The sequence below is a fragment of the Nicotiana tabacum genome, chromosome 17, assembly GCF_000715075.1.
Source record: "Nicotiana tabacum cultivar K326 chromosome 17, ASM71507v2, whole genome shotgun sequence".
Taxonomy (NCBI): Eukaryota; Viridiplantae; Streptophyta; class Magnoliopsida; order Solanales; family Solanaceae; genus Nicotiana; species Nicotiana tabacum.
In genome coordinates this window covers 129,466,052-129,480,569 of record NC_134096.1, presented here as the reverse complement: position 1 = coordinate 129,480,569, position 14,518 = coordinate 129,466,052, and the positions used below count along the sequence as shown (strand labels likewise).

At 37.6% G+C, this 14,518-nt stretch overlaps 2 protein-coding genes and 1 long non-coding RNA gene across 4 annotated transcripts; all 3 read right to left on the bottom strand.

Annotated features, from left to right (window-relative positions):
* Positions 1–202: 202 nt before the first annotated feature.
* On the bottom strand, positions 203–8,139 carry LOC107763220 (30-kDa cleavage and polyadenylation specificity factor 30). The gene is made up of 7 exons (XM_016581688.2): positions 7,477–8,139; positions 6,386–6,778; positions 5,823–5,985; positions 5,563–5,673; positions 4,423–4,491; positions 2,256–2,342; positions 203–1,491 (listed from the first exon to the last, which is right to left on the bottom strand). Exons 1-7 carry the CDS (start codon positions 7,881–7,883, stop codon positions 709–711), a joined length of 2,013 nt encoding a protein of 670 aa, XP_016437174.1. The 5' UTR covers positions 7,884–8,139; the 3' UTR covers positions 203–708.
* On the bottom strand, positions 1,605–2,014 carry LOC142171640 (uncharacterized). The gene is made up of 2 exons (XR_012701475.1): positions 1,889–2,014; positions 1,605–1,799 (listed from the first exon to the last, which is right to left on the bottom strand). It is a non-coding gene; the product is annotated as an uncharacterized LOC142171640 (long non-coding RNA).
* A 1,023-nt stretch (positions 8,140–9,162) lies between the features above and the next one.
* Positions 9,163–13,690, bottom strand: LOC107763219 (accelerated cell death 11-like). 2 transcript variants are annotated; one of them, XM_075235065.1, is made up of 4 exons: positions 13,247–13,690; positions 12,490–12,662; positions 10,468–10,613; positions 9,163–9,443 (listed from the first exon to the last, which is right to left on the bottom strand). In XM_075235065.1, exons 1-4 carry the CDS (start codon positions 13,451–13,453, stop codon positions 9,340–9,342), a joined length of 630 nt encoding a protein of 209 aa, XP_075091166.1. In that variant the 5' UTR covers positions 13,454–13,690; the 3' UTR covers positions 9,163–9,339. The 2 variants fall into 2 exon arrangements, with proteins under 2 accessions (XP_075091166.1, XP_016437173.1); XM_016581687.2 differs by having other exon boundaries at positions 9,163–9,446; positions 13,247–13,688.
* Positions 13,691–14,518: the final 828 nt, after the last annotated feature.

Genomic DNA, 14,518 nt, shown 5'->3' with positions numbered 1-14,518 from the left:
TCACTTTTTAAAAAAAAATCACTTTTTTCGAAATTTTACAATTCTTATGTCCAAACGCCCACTAAATACTACCAGGAAGAAACTAGAGACATGATCTTGGGGCCTCAATCTTGACGTTAGGGAATACAACTTCCAAAGGGACTGAAGTAGTTAAAACAACAAACTTGCTACTCTGATTTTGCATTGATCAGAAACCAAAATAGATCATAGTTAGAAAGTGATTAATGTATCAACTTCTAATCATGTTGCAGGACCTCTCATCAACATTTCATGCTTCATTAACAGACAGGCAGGACCTTGCCAAAAAAATAAAGCCCAGCTCTGCTGTATCTAGTCTAACCTGTAACTGTAAATCAGTTTTACAATTAGAGAAGCAAATATGTTTGCAAAATAATGATGGAATAACTAGTACACTACTGACGTATACTTAAAGCTGGCTTTTTCATCAGTTGGGTAAATATACTGCAGGCAAGCGTGCTCTTTGAACAAGCAAGCAAAGAACTAGTGAGCTCCGGAATGGAATATCATATGTAGTGTAGTATACAAAAGACACTAATTGCTAGGTTTTCACTTTCCAAAACTAGTTATAATGTGTTTCCACGTTTTGGGATCTGACAGACAATTGCAGAGGCAAGATGGCTTCTTCAGAGTTTCTAAAAGAATTTACTTTTCTGTGCCAGTTGTAGCATCTCCATCCATGCTAAGCTTCTATTTCTTTCCATCCCCATGTCTGGACCTTCTAGGTGCTTCATCCTCGCTTTCGCTTTCATCATTTCTAAAGCTGTTTCCAGTTTGTGGATAACTTACTCCTTCATCTGGTCCACCAACTGAGCCTGCCATCTCTTGACCCCTACGTTGATCTGAACCTGAACTGAATCTATCAATCCTTTCATTAAGTGGATCTTTCGGATCCCTTTTGACCCTAGGATTTTGAGAAGGTTGTGATGGGGGTGGAATAAATGATGGATGCATTCCCATTGGCCGACCACCTCTGGGTGGGCCAGTTGCTCCAGGACCCATTCCACCCATGAAAGGGGCCGTTCCTGGACCCATCATCATCCCAAATCCACCGGCAGCTGGAGGACGGTTGTGAAACATCATATCACCTGGGAATCGAGGGCCAAATGGTCCAAAAGGTCGGCCGCCCATTCCAAAAAGATCCGACATAGGAAAACCATCAGGTGTCATTGATCCATAAGAAAACCCATCACTCATCATGCGTGGAGGGAAGCCCCGCATCCCAGGATAAGGCCTGGCTCCACGTCCAAAAGGAACTATAGGAGGCCATACAATTCCCCTACCACTTCCTCTGTCAAAAGCAGCTGGTCCAAAAGCTTGACCAAAGCTCTCATCCTCCTCCTCACTTTCTTCCTCTTCCTCTTCTTCATTGTCTTCAAAAGGTACAATATCTGGGTTCTCATTCCCATTGTCAGGGTTTACTCCCTTTGCTCTTTCCTCCTCTCGCTTGGATTCTGCTGCAAGTGAGATTGCCTGAAATGCAATAATTTATTGCTCATCAGAATTCTGTACAGAAAGTCCAACTACATTAGGTAGTCATTTTTGAAGTTTCAATAGCTACCATGTGCTGTGAATGTACATATACACATATAACATATACACACACACATATGTGTGTGTATCCACCATGCGCATTCCTCTATCAGCACTCCGACTAATAGATGCTCCATATACTAACCAAGAGCATATTAAAGGCAGATGGACCATAAGCAGCCAAATTTTGGAATTTCATCACAACATATTTGATTGTACATAAGCAGCAAAGTGGCAGAACCTAGTCACTATCAAATCAAGCTAAATAAGTACTAGACTATATGCGGGTTACAAGTACAGAAACCTATCATAAAAAGGAAAAAAAGTAAACAAGTACCTCTCTGTGTAAGGATCTTTTTTTTCAACAATTGCACCAGACATTACAAGCCAGAAAAGCCTATGATTGAAGCCAATGTATGTATATAACATGAAAACGTTATGTGATTTGTAAAGAAAGGGAAATTGAGTCTAAGATACATTGGACCTTATAAAATCTTGAAGACTGAATATAGGATACAAGATTGACGTAAGTTACTCAATCCCAACTAGTATTTTCAAAATCATATCTGAACTAGTCATTTGAACTTGGATGTACCATACCTAGACAAAACATGGAAACAACCCCTGAAAGCTCCAGAAAATGGATAAATTACCATCAAGTGAATGAAAGCTAAATTAATGTTTGAAAGAAGAAAAAGAAATACCATAAGTTCACTGTCTGGTTCTAGATAGAGTAAAGAAGCTAACTTCTCTCCAACAGAGATCTCTAGTTCTTGACAATCTCTGCTTATCTGCAACAACGGCAGTAAAAGGTGGCTGAAAGTTATGATAGTATGCAACAAATTTTAGCATTAACAAACAAAACATAGGAGATTTTGAATTTAACAAGTAAAAGTCCATGTCTCTGGAATCATAAGCAACAATCATCAATGATTTCATTCCAACAGTAAAAGAATGTTCACATATAAGCAGAGAATTATCCGACGCAATACTAGCACAGTCAACCAAACAGAAATGCAACTAATATTCGAAGAGGCTATTTGATTGATTTCTGTTCTTCAGAAGGGAATAAAAACTTGCTTTTCATAACATGACGAGTAATTTGTCATTATTTTCTACAATATAATTTGAAAGTTTGTGTTGCTATACCCATGGCATTAAAATAGGTTGCGGCTAAAAGGTAAAGTATCTTACTTAAGACATATTTTTCCTTTCTTCTTTTTCAATAAGAAAAGAAAAGTACCATTGATGAGGGAGAGTATAAAAGACGACTAGATGTCCTCAACCTAAGAAAGAACTGCATAGATAAGAAAGCCCCCGTCCAATCTTGTTAAGGACTGGTCAAGGTAATGTAGAAGAATCTACTTCAATCGATATGCCCTTGTGAAACCACCAAAATGTTCACTACGGTTGTCATGAAGGCCTATTCCTTTACCACAATAGATATGAGATGGATCTCTCAACACAAAAATCAACATATATTACGAGAAAATGACCTCCAAACATTCTGGCGTCCTCTTCATTCAAATGCAGATTGAACAGCATATAAAAATCCTCTTCAGAGAATTTACCATCTTTTTTGCAACCAAAGCCCCTTCAACCGTTAATAACTAGCTGAGATATTATAAAAGCACAAAAGATCATCACAATCCTAATCATTTCAGCAAGAGTCCTCTTGTAAAAGAACAAAGCAAGCATAAGTGAGAAAGGGTCTGATTTCTGTTCTTGCACATTATGCACCAACTGGAATTATGGATTTGTGAGGTCTTCTCAATTGTAATGGAACATTAGTGCCAAGAATTTCATGGAGCAAAACGAAGCAAGTGCCTTAATTTTCAACAGAACTTTTGCTTTAAAGACGTGAAAGGGAAAAGGAGACTCCATAGATAGGCACTAGAATGTATTTGAACAGCATATTGCCTCCATGATCATGCAGAATATGCTTCTATGGCAATTTGAAGATTTTATCCAAAGATATTAATTTTTGATTATCTATGTTTAATTTTTTTATAACCGCAGAGTCCATGCCAGCTTGCACGCACCTCGACTAATTCCACCAGATACCTGCTACCTCTCACCAACAACATGTACCCGGTAACTCTATCCACCAAGACTTGGATAGATGGGAAGAAATCACCCAGTGCTTTTTGTCTCCACTGGGATTTGAACCTGACACCTCATAGTTTTCAACCAACTTAATTGACCACTAGGCCCACACCTTTGGATGCTAATTTTCGATTATCTATATAACCATGTTATTTTATGATTTCTTTCAACTTCATGCTACCCCACAAAATTCAATTGACTACACACAAATTGGATCTTCAAATAATTCTACTCAAAGCACAATGGTAAGGCTGGCTATTTCTCCACTATTCGCCTTTTCCCTGATCAACAGTACAAGGCTTCAAATTGTGGAGCATCAACTTTGGTGAAAAGAGCAAAAAAAAAATTGTAACCCTGGAAACCCAAACCTCAAAGTACTAAGGTCTTTGTCGTTAACAAAAAGACCGTTTGGTAGTCAAAGAAGTTCTGGTGGAGCTGGATAGTCTTGCTGGAACAAAAAATTAAGGATGTCACTTGACAAGAGCAACATGTGCGAAATCTGACTGGGGGGAAAACTCGACTAGTAAATGGTTCTGTCAGGTCCATCAAGTCTTTAAAGTGAAGTCTAGAACGGCATCTATAAATGAAGAATTTTGCAAATTAAAGCAGTAAGCATAACACATAACTACATTCAAATTCCTGCCCTGATCTGTCAATGTCCATTAGAAATCAATCTATGGACATCAGCATGCTCAGAGCAGCCACAGAGGAAACTAAAATTGTTGAAATATGTCAAATAATCAATGAGTAAAGGCTTAAATATACCTTCACAGGTAAGTTTTCATTATATGGATTCCTCAAATGGCGAGTTTTCTGGAAGGACAGTTCACAGAGCTGCACTTTAAGCCTCAGAGTTAGTTCATGTATGCAAGCAATTCTGTAATGTAAAAAAAGGGTAAGAAAAAGAAGAGAATTAATTTGTGAACTTTAAGCCTCATGTATGCAAGCAATTCCGCTTAGAAAAGGAGGAAGAAAAAGAAGAGAACTTAAAAGCCTCTGCCACTGATTGATAACAGGTAAGTGTTAGAGTTGGGAAAATGATTAAAAGTCCTCAAGTGAAACAGAAGGTGCAACAAAAAGAAAAAGGATTTCTCTCATATGGTACTTATATCATATGCATAGAGTTTATCAGTTTATATTGCAACAAGGTAAGAGGCATGACCTCCAACTACACAGTGAGTTAAACAAATCATTGATCAAGATACCCCTGTACTTATCAGATCATCCTGCAGTACTGACAGAAAGTAAAATCGAAATTCATCTAGCTGATGGCTTGCAAAGCTGAAGGAGCCAGTTGATTGAATAACTGGTGATGCATAATTTAAATACATGAAATATTTCAAACTTAACTTAAATAGGGGAGAGGTTCTGAATGACATTTTATCTTTAATCAGCCAAACCAGCAAATCATCAAACAGAAAATCACGAGTTGAATAATTGGTTGCACTGATTTTTAGCTCAGCTAACTAGTTCAACAGTCACTTGTCTAGTCTGACAACAATTTTAAACCACAATAATCAACTCTCTGCAGTCTGCAAGTCCTATGAATTTAAAAAAGAGGGAGATTGAGCCCAAATCGTGGTCAAACAACCTTTGTTGAGGTCAATTGTCATGTGAACAGCTTATGTGATAAACCAGAAACCTTGAGGGATATAAGTGGAGTCACTAATCCTCATGAAATACACAACATTCATTCATTAAATAGCTTCCAATTAGCATTTGCATAAATCAGAAAGAGGGACCAGATATCTTTTCTTGTCACCGCAGCTCTACCTGGAACAGAATCTAATAAATTACACGAAATATTTCGCTGACAACCATGCAAGGACCTGATTGGAAAAGCAAGAATAGGAAAAGAGAAAGAAATACTAATATAGGTGGGGCAGGTAAGGAAATTAAAAGTACCTTTAACCATTTTACTGAAAAATTCCGTCCAAAATGTGCAGTTCCATGTTCATGCTTCCAGTTTCCTCCTTTAGAAGCACCACCAATTCTAGATGTCATTTTTGCAAGACCCTAACAAACAGTACACATGTTAAATTCTATGAATTAGTACTAAATTCTAAGACACATTCCTTCCATCACAAGTTACAATCAAACAATGCATTGTTAAATAACAAGTAAAACCTAAAAACTCTTCATGGGATAGGTGAAAAATAGACTACCTGAAAATGTCTAGTCCGGTTGATCGAAAAAACTAGAATGACATTTTCCACAGAATCGAAAGCTTCATTTAGTTTAGCTTCATTGCTTCGTTGAGTTGCCCAAACTCCTTGTTGTACTGACAATTCAAGATTCTCAGGGTTGCAGCTTTTAACTATAAAGTACCTAATCCCATGCAAGGACATCAGATAAGTATACAGTAAAAAACAGAGATATGGACATTGGATCATTCTTCTGGGTGGTTTCTAAAACTTCCCAACATAGTAGGGTGCTTCAGGCATGTAATTACCAGCCAACAATATATATTATTTATAGCAGAAATCTCATAGAATGAGTTCACAATAGTTTGTATCAGTTCCTCAGGCATGCAAACTGAGCATGCAGCGGAATGAAGAATAGGACAAAGTGAATTGATAAAGAAAATACGTGGAACCATATATGATTCTAACAAGGCTCTGAATAAACTAATTAAAGCTGACATGGAAGACTCCAAATTATTGTCACTTATTTAAGTACATGAACTAACTACACGACCTAAGTAAAGACCTTGAAACTTCGAACACACCTAGATGTTCCTTGAGGCAGGGGTATTGCAGTTCTATCCGCCTGATTTTGCTGGCCATTAGGAAGAGTTTGTGTTTGAGTTGGGGCACTGTGATGTTGAGGCTGTTGAACTTGCTGTTGATGTGCCTGGTGCTGCGGTCCAATGGGTGGCTCTACAGCTGTAGATTTCACTGCTTGATTCATTACATTCTGTACTTGCTGAGTAGGAGATTTGTCTGCCTGAGTTGAATAATTAGCATTGCGGTTCTGTAAAAACCGGTTTGAGTAACCATAGTTGTAGGATGTCAAATTCTGAATTTTCTGAAGAACTTCTTCCACTGGAGGTGGAGGTCCAGGCAGCTTTGCATGTCTATACCGGCAATCAGGACCATTCGGGCAAAATCCCAATTTATACCTGTCATTATAGAAATTACATTAAAAGGCAGGTGATAATGTGCTAAAACTGAAAAAAGAACAAGTACGGTCATTTTTTCATCTTTTCAGTTACTTTTCTTTAGAGAAAGCAACTCAACGATCATTATTATAAAGATCAAACTACCTACACCCTAATTAATGATCATTCAGTCATAGATTGAGCAATGCTGAACGAAAACAAATCAGCAGAACTATTATCAGATGAGGATCACAAAGAAAAAAACAATAAAGAGCAAAAAGATAAAACAGCAAGGAAACGTCCAAAACATGCAACACGGTACTGATCAAGATTTCCAACAATGCACCCCAAACTGTGAATGCAGTGTTGCAGTGACCTTAGAGCCATCATTCTAGCCAGGTTATATAACATCATTTACAATACAGGCAGATAAGCTGTGAAATTCGACTATTGACCCAGATTGACACGAATGTCTTAGGACAAAACTTAACAGACAATTCTCAAATTCAAATCTCATCGTAAGTATCTAAGTATGAGTTTGATTCCAATCCAAAAACAATTCCCCTACTAGCATGCTAGTGATGTAAGTATGCAAATATATAGCTTACCTCCCTCTCTCTCCCCCCACCCCGCAGAAAATAGCATGAGTTAAAACATTGCAGTAATAAATACATGGCAAAGAAGAAAAAGAAAAGGACAGATCAGTGGGAGAAGCTCACATGTTACACTCTTTAATATCCTCATTGGTGTGCTTATAAACACAATCCGGCTCACGACACTCTCCGTAGAGTCGAAAAAACCTGCAAATAGGCATTCGAGACTTATCATATTGGTGGAGGAAACCACAGGCATCACCTTTCATACACAGCGACCGCAGCCAATGCCGGCAAACAGTCTGCCTGAAGCTTCTACGATTCCCAACAAATGAACCATCGCCTAATTGCCCTTGCCCTAGTCCGACTGTAGGGACTGAGGCAGTAGAAGCACTCGGGTCGGGTCCCGCAGTGGTGATGGTGTTGTAATGGTCTGAGGATTGTATTACTGGTACTGATGCAGTTGGGTGTGTAGGCAATGTGTCTAGCGCGCCTTCGAAGTCAAAGCTTAATCCTCCTTCTCCATCATCCATGGTTAATTGTTATTATACTAGCTTTTTTTCATGTGTCAATGTCAATTTTGATTTGCTGATTCTGCTTGAAATTTGGGCGTTTCTGGAGACACCAGGGGTTTTCAATTTTTTAATCCCAAGAGCGGAGTTTCTGGTGTTGTGTTGTTTTTTGTGCGAAATAATTCGAAAGTGAAATTTACGGTGCTTATTCTTACCTTGCTTGTCAATGGAGTATATACACACAAAAAAACTCCTCGCTACTGGTTTGTGAAGGCTTATTGTGGAATCCAGTAATCTATTGCTAATAGCTTAATGAACAATGAGTAGCGTTACAAATTGTTCTCTAATTGCTTTTCTGATAATTCTGTTCCCAAGCCAATGCAGATCAACGTGCAGACTCAGTTTGGTTAATTGTAATATTTTTTGATATTTTATACTTTTGATTTTAGGAAAAAAAAAAAAGATAAAGGTGATCGAAATAACTATGACTTTACAATTAAAAGAAAGTGGTGGTAAATGACAATAGTGATTTTTAGCTTTTTTCAAGAACTCCAATTATACCACATCTATTCAAGCACGTAATTTTTTATTAATAAAATTAATTCCAATATGTAAATAGTAATATTTTCAACATCTGATGGAAAATGGCTTTCCTCACTTATGCTGCGGAAGTACTATTCTTATAACTATGTGACATTCATTAATATTAGTTGCTTCAACTAACAGTTAAACATTATTATAATATTTAGAATTCAAAATTTTCATCAAAACACACTCTGATTTGCTACAATTATTATTTATTCATGCCCCAGCCAAACATTGGAGACATTTTCGATCACAAATGAATTATGTCATGCGAAACATGCTAATATTTTGCTACCCCGAGTTAAGCGGTCACCAGCAGCAGCATATAAGCTGAACATAGTTCCATGCTCAAATGGAGATAAACCTGAGACCTCCTTGGTTACCAGGCTAAGACCATTGGTAAATAAAAGTTTTTCTCTACGTGGGCAGAGCCAAAGACACTGGAAGACGGTGAAATCAAACTGATATATTTTCGTTTTCTTTCCAAAATGATGAGCTAAAACCCCGCCCCAAGTGCTGGTAGATGATCTGTGCTCTAGGGCATTTTTTTCATTTTCCATGCTATTAAAGATGATGGTAGAAATGACACGAGGTAGCCACTCTAAGAGGCTGCTATTCAGAAATTAGTCAATGCATCTTGTATTTTATTTTTTCAGGACTGAATTGTCGTTAAGATTTTTAGTTTAAAATTTCAGGACAAAATAAATACTAGTTAATCTCTAAATAGCATCCCTGAGAATAGCTATGTGTGCACTAGCCCCGAAAAAATGAAGTTAGTTACAAGTTACAATCAAATATTTGGACAAATGTTTTGCATGATTATAAATTAACGTAAATCGTGATTTGAGGCGAATCACGATAAACAAATGGTGCTTTGTCATCCAGTTCAGGGTCACCAGTCGATACCCAAATCTCTTGAGATGAAGAGTTTGTCAATGTACAAAATGACAGTGCCAGATGAGGCGACATAATTTTGCATCTGAGTTCTTGCAGAGGCTTCTGAAAATAACAGAGAAAAACAGCAAACTCATCAGACAAAAATGAAAAGAAACAACCACCGGAACAGGTCGGTGACCTATTTACCAGTATACATGGACTATAAGGCATTAGATAGGATGCGAGACAGAAAGATAAAGGTGGCCATGAGCACTGATATGAGGTGTGTCTACGGACCCATTCTGAACAGTAAAAGGTAACAATAATGTAGGTCGAGATCGAATGAAATGAACAACTGTCGAGAAGAGCTTGTCAGCATACAAGTACAATCAGTATACAACAACAACAACAATAACAAAAAACCCAGTTTAATCCCATAAATGGGGAAAGTACAATCAGTATAATAGGAACAATTTGTTCCCTGAACCAAAAAAGGTGCAAACTCAGTTTTGACCCCCTTAGTCAACAATTAGGAAGCTAAAACCAAATAAGAAATAAAACAAGCAGGATATGAAATTTCAGACTTCTGTCATGGAAGTCCTTCGCAAGGGTGATAGGAGAGGCAGACACAAACAAAAATCCTGATATTTGAACTTTGGTGTTGTAGTATAGGAGGGAGTGGCTATCCAACAATCAGGATTACGATGTTCTGGTATTTCAATTCATAATTCATTTTTAGCCCAAACAGGTTGTGCCATTAAGAATCTAAGCAAATTACTGAACGAATTGGACAAAGCTAAATAATGGTAGATGCAGGAATTTTAACTAGGGCATTCAAAAAATTAGAACTTGAGACCTAAAGAAAATTTTGAACTATCTTTGCCACTACAAGGGGATTCAAAAGTATATATGTATATATGAAAAAAATCATCTTTTACCCTATTTATGCTGTACGGTTCTCCGACAAAGGGGATTCAATTGAACCCCTTTCATTAGCTGTGGCTCTGGCAAAAAACGCAAACCAAGTTCACTTCTGAACAAAAGTTACTATGCCAGAAAGTGCACTAGACGTGAATTCTGTTTCAGGGTACGTGAGTTGTTGGTTGGGTCAGAGGTACAGAAACTAAGTTGAATCGCCACTCACCATCTTCATTAAGCTTGTTCATCAGCTGTTGCCGGGTGGGAAGGGCATACATTCCTGCAGACACAGCTTTCCTGATGGCCCATCCATGATATGGAGCAAACACTTGTTGATATGCTTTTGATGCTGGATCCTTCAAGGAATTCCCCCTGCCAAAAGACAGTTACCAATTGTGAACATCAACTGATAAAATTCAAATACTGCAAATCTCAAAGTTTTGCAATAACACTTCACAATATTTAGCTACTTCTCTGCACCTAAGAAGTATGAACAAACAAACCAAGAATTTGAGATTTATCTATCCTTGCCAAATCGGCCACCAGAAGGGCAGGTTCATGTGAATATCCACCGTGTTAAACAGCAACTGATTTGCAGATTAGAATAAAACTCCATAACATGTTGTGACTTGTCACTGACTTCCATGCACCTTAAAGTCAACAAGTGAACTAAATTTTGAAATTTAGTACCTAAAATTACTTATGAACATCAACCTATGTTAACGATTCCCGACCATATGGGTAGATTCATGTGAACATCCATCAGGTTACGCAAAAACCTGACATTTCTCACTCAAAGTAAAGCTGACACACGCATCAAGTACTCTTTCACTGTCCTTCATAGATTTTAAAATATGCAAATATGCTTTTTTGGGGACAGTCATGTTTCAAACTGCTAACATGAAGTTCACGCCTACTCCTCCCAATCCCCTCTTTAGAGAAGGAAAAGAGATAGTATTGCTTCTCTGGCGGGAAAAGTAGGTATTAATGAGTTCCATTAAAAGGTTTTATGAAACTCTGGCCATCTGAAAGGTTTAAAGACGAGCACAACTAGGTAATGTTCTTGCAGGTTGAAATACAGAAGTTAGTCGAGCATGCAAAGTTCCGTTAACAAGTGTTATGATACTCTGTCCATCCAAAAGGTTCAAAGATGAGCACAACTGGTAATGTTCTTGCAGATGAAATACAGATGTTAGTCAAGCGCGTAACAAGTTTAACCAAGCAAATTGGGGGCCCATTATTGTGTAATGACCAGACATACTATCAAGAAAGTTAGCAATAATAAATAAATAAGTTGATAAATTATTTCCCCATTGCAAATTTCATGCTTAATTTTGATTCTTCTTGTCAGACTTCTTCATCTTAACCATCAAATCATCTGAGCTTGGATAACATCTGTTTTCCAATCATTTTGACGGAAGCTCATAACTTCCTGTCTTCTTTCTCTTATTCTTCTTCAGCAGCAATGAAGAGAAAGACCTGGTGAAAAACCAAGTTGTAAAACCTAGAACTTGTATGCTTCCTCAAATCTCTTTCTCAACCTCGACTGCATAATATTCCTCAACACCAAGCTAAAGGGAGGTTTCTTTCTTTCTTCCTGAAGAACTGGCTACACCTTATAGCAATGCCTTTACAGTAGTGGTCTAGAGGCAGAGAAGAGAGGGAAAGTTCAAAGACGGTCTTGGGTTTCTAAAACTGGTGTAGGTATCTGTACAGTCAATCCACAAGTTTATGGAATTTCATGTATGTATGTCCCTGTTGCTGGAAATTGCTGTTGTCATAATAGGAGTATATTTTATTTTGATTGGTATTCTACCTCATTATGTTCTGTTCCCCTTTCTAAGTACAAGAGAAATGTTGTTCAGGTGAATCTCTGAACATCTGCAAATCTGATGTTCACAGATGTTGACATCTGACCTGTCTGTAACCCAGAAGAAATAGGCCCATGGTATTAACTAAGCAGGCAGTTTATATACCAAAGGCCTGCCAGAAGAATGGCACAGAAATTGAAAATTACTCAAACATAGAATAATCAATTGGATTTTGGATCAAAAAGGACTTAGTCAAAGTTTGCAACAACATCAGAAAAATAAGAACGTAGAACACTGTAAATACCATGCCTTTGGTTCCAAGCATCTCAGCCAAGAAAAGCTTTTCATAAAGGATATTTTCAGGTGTTATCAGCCAAGAAACTGATTTTCAAGAATTTGTGAATATAAGCATAAAGGAAAAAAGATAATAAGCATACTCTGAGGCTATAATCTGCTCGAATAAAACTTTAACCATATCCAGCCCACGTTTAACTCTTAACAAGTTCCTTGTATGACTACCTGCCCTCCTCACACAGTCTGCTTGAACATCTTGATCCATCATCGCTTTCAATGTTGTAATAGACTTTGATGCCTCTGCCAGATCATCCACCTGTGGTCACCATTAACAATTGCCCAATTACTCGATCAGCAATATTTTTGTGAAAAACTGCATATACCTACATGCATATATTCATATGCAATATATGCTGCTACCACGAGCATATGTTATCAAAGGAAAACCAACTATCAATGGATGTCAAAGGGCAAGCCTTTTTGCTTTAAGCTATATCCACATTCGGAAATGTATACTATGAGAATACCCAAAAAAATAATCGTGCTTCCCAACAAAAGGCATATGAGACAAGTTATCAGATTAATAAATTTAATAATATCTGTCCATTCCAGCTTTTGATAATCAATTTCAACTCACAAATATAGCTTAGTTCCATAATTAAATTTGAATACTGGAAAACAACACAAAATGTACGATCAAAAACTTACCACTTTAACCTTTGAAAAGTAGAAAATAAAACATATTATGGTTCACAAGGAGTAATATTTACCAGCTTCCATTCAATAATTACACATTAAATATGATGACAACAAAAAAATTTCGGAAAAAAAAAGATCAATCAAAAAGCGAATTGAATAGTGAATTAAACTGTCGACAATCACAGGGAACGGGAGGATAACCTTGGCAACGTAATCGAGCTCGGCAAACTTGAAGGCGATACCGAGGCAGCGGAAGAGAGGGGAGACCAAAGTGCAAGCGCGAGAGAAAGTGGCAACTTCCAGCTGAACAGCTTCGTCTAGGGTTTGAGAATTTAAAGTGTTGGCTAGGTCTTTGAAGGCATCCGCCATTTTCCTAAGGGGCTTTTCCTCGGCTATGTGGTTCGCCATCGAATCGGGAGCTGCGGTTTCGCCGGAGTTTTGAGGTAATGTCGGTCTGGCTCCAAAATATGTATTGCGCGACGATTGTGAAAAATGAAAATGAATCTAATTTCGAGCCTTTGTTATTCTTGCGAATCTATCTGTTCGGTGGACTCCAGAATTCTGATCTGTCTTCTTTCTAACAGAATACGCTAAAAAATATGGCTGGAAAGGACAAAGCGAGATAGGCTTTAAATGAAGTAAATGTCCGAATTTGTCTCTGTAGGAGTACTATTTAGTATCTAATCTAGAGCTGTTTAATTTTGGGGAAAGTAAGATATATGTTCATGTAGTTTATTACAAAAATTATTTAATTTATTAAAAATTATTAATTTTAGCCAAATATTATCAATATTAGCCAATTAGTTATTTGTAGTTAAAACAAAGCTAAATTTTTTCTTTCTTTTGAGCGAGTGTTATTAGAATAGATTGAGTACATGTTAAGTAGTTTGAATCTCACTTTTGGAATAATTTGACGAAGTTTTGAGGTGGTTTGAATTGAAAATTCGAAGTAGAAGATAAAACATGAAAAAAATGATATGTGTATCACATACAACAACAATAATAACAACCCAGTGAAATTTCACTAGTGGGGTCTAGGGAGGGCAGTATGTACGCAGACCTTACCCCTACCTTGAAGAGGTAGAGAGGTTGTTTCCGAAAGACCCTCGGCTCAAGAGGACAAAAAGACAAAAGGAGACAATATCAGTATCACCACATAAATCATAGGAAAAATAAGAACAACATGAAATCTAGAAGAAAGATGCAAAGCAAAAGCGATAGCTAGTAAATAGGTCCGACAATGAAACGCAAAATAGCAAGACACGACATTGCCACTAGCTAGCTTAGACAAAAACCCTACCAGACTAGTCTCACAACGGTACGAACTAAGGCAGGACCCAACTACCTCCTAACCTACAACCCTAATACTCGACCTCCACATCTTCCTATCAAGTGCTATGTCCTCGGAAATCTAAAGTCTCGTCATGTCCTGCCTCATCACCTCTCCCCAATACTTTTTCGACCGCCCTCTAC

Coding starts and splice junctions, on each gene's coding strand:
- LOC107763220 (XM_016581688.2), bottom strand. CDS start 7,883: ATGGATGATGGAGAAGGAGGATTAAGCTTTGACTTCGAAGGCGCGCTA. Junction 6,779..7,476: donor GATATTAAAGAGTGTAACAT/GTGAGCTTCTCC, acceptor CTATAATGACAG/GTATAAATTGGGATTTTGCC. Junction 2,343..4,422: donor ATGAAAACTTACCTGTGAAG/GTATATTTAAGC, acceptor CCGTTGTTGCAG/ATAAGCAGAGATTGTCAAGA.
- LOC107763219 (XM_016581687.2), bottom strand. CDS start 13,453: ATGGCGAACCACATAGCCGAGGAAAAGCCCCTTAGGAAAATGGCGGAT. Junction 12,663..13,246: donor AGCTCGATTACGTTGCCAAG/GTTATCCTCCCG, acceptor TGGTGACCACAG/GTGGATGATCTGGCAGAGGC. Junction 10,614..12,489: donor GAGCAGATTATAGCCTCAGA/GTATGCTTATTA, acceptor GTCTTTTGGCAG/GGGGAATTCCTTGAAGGATC.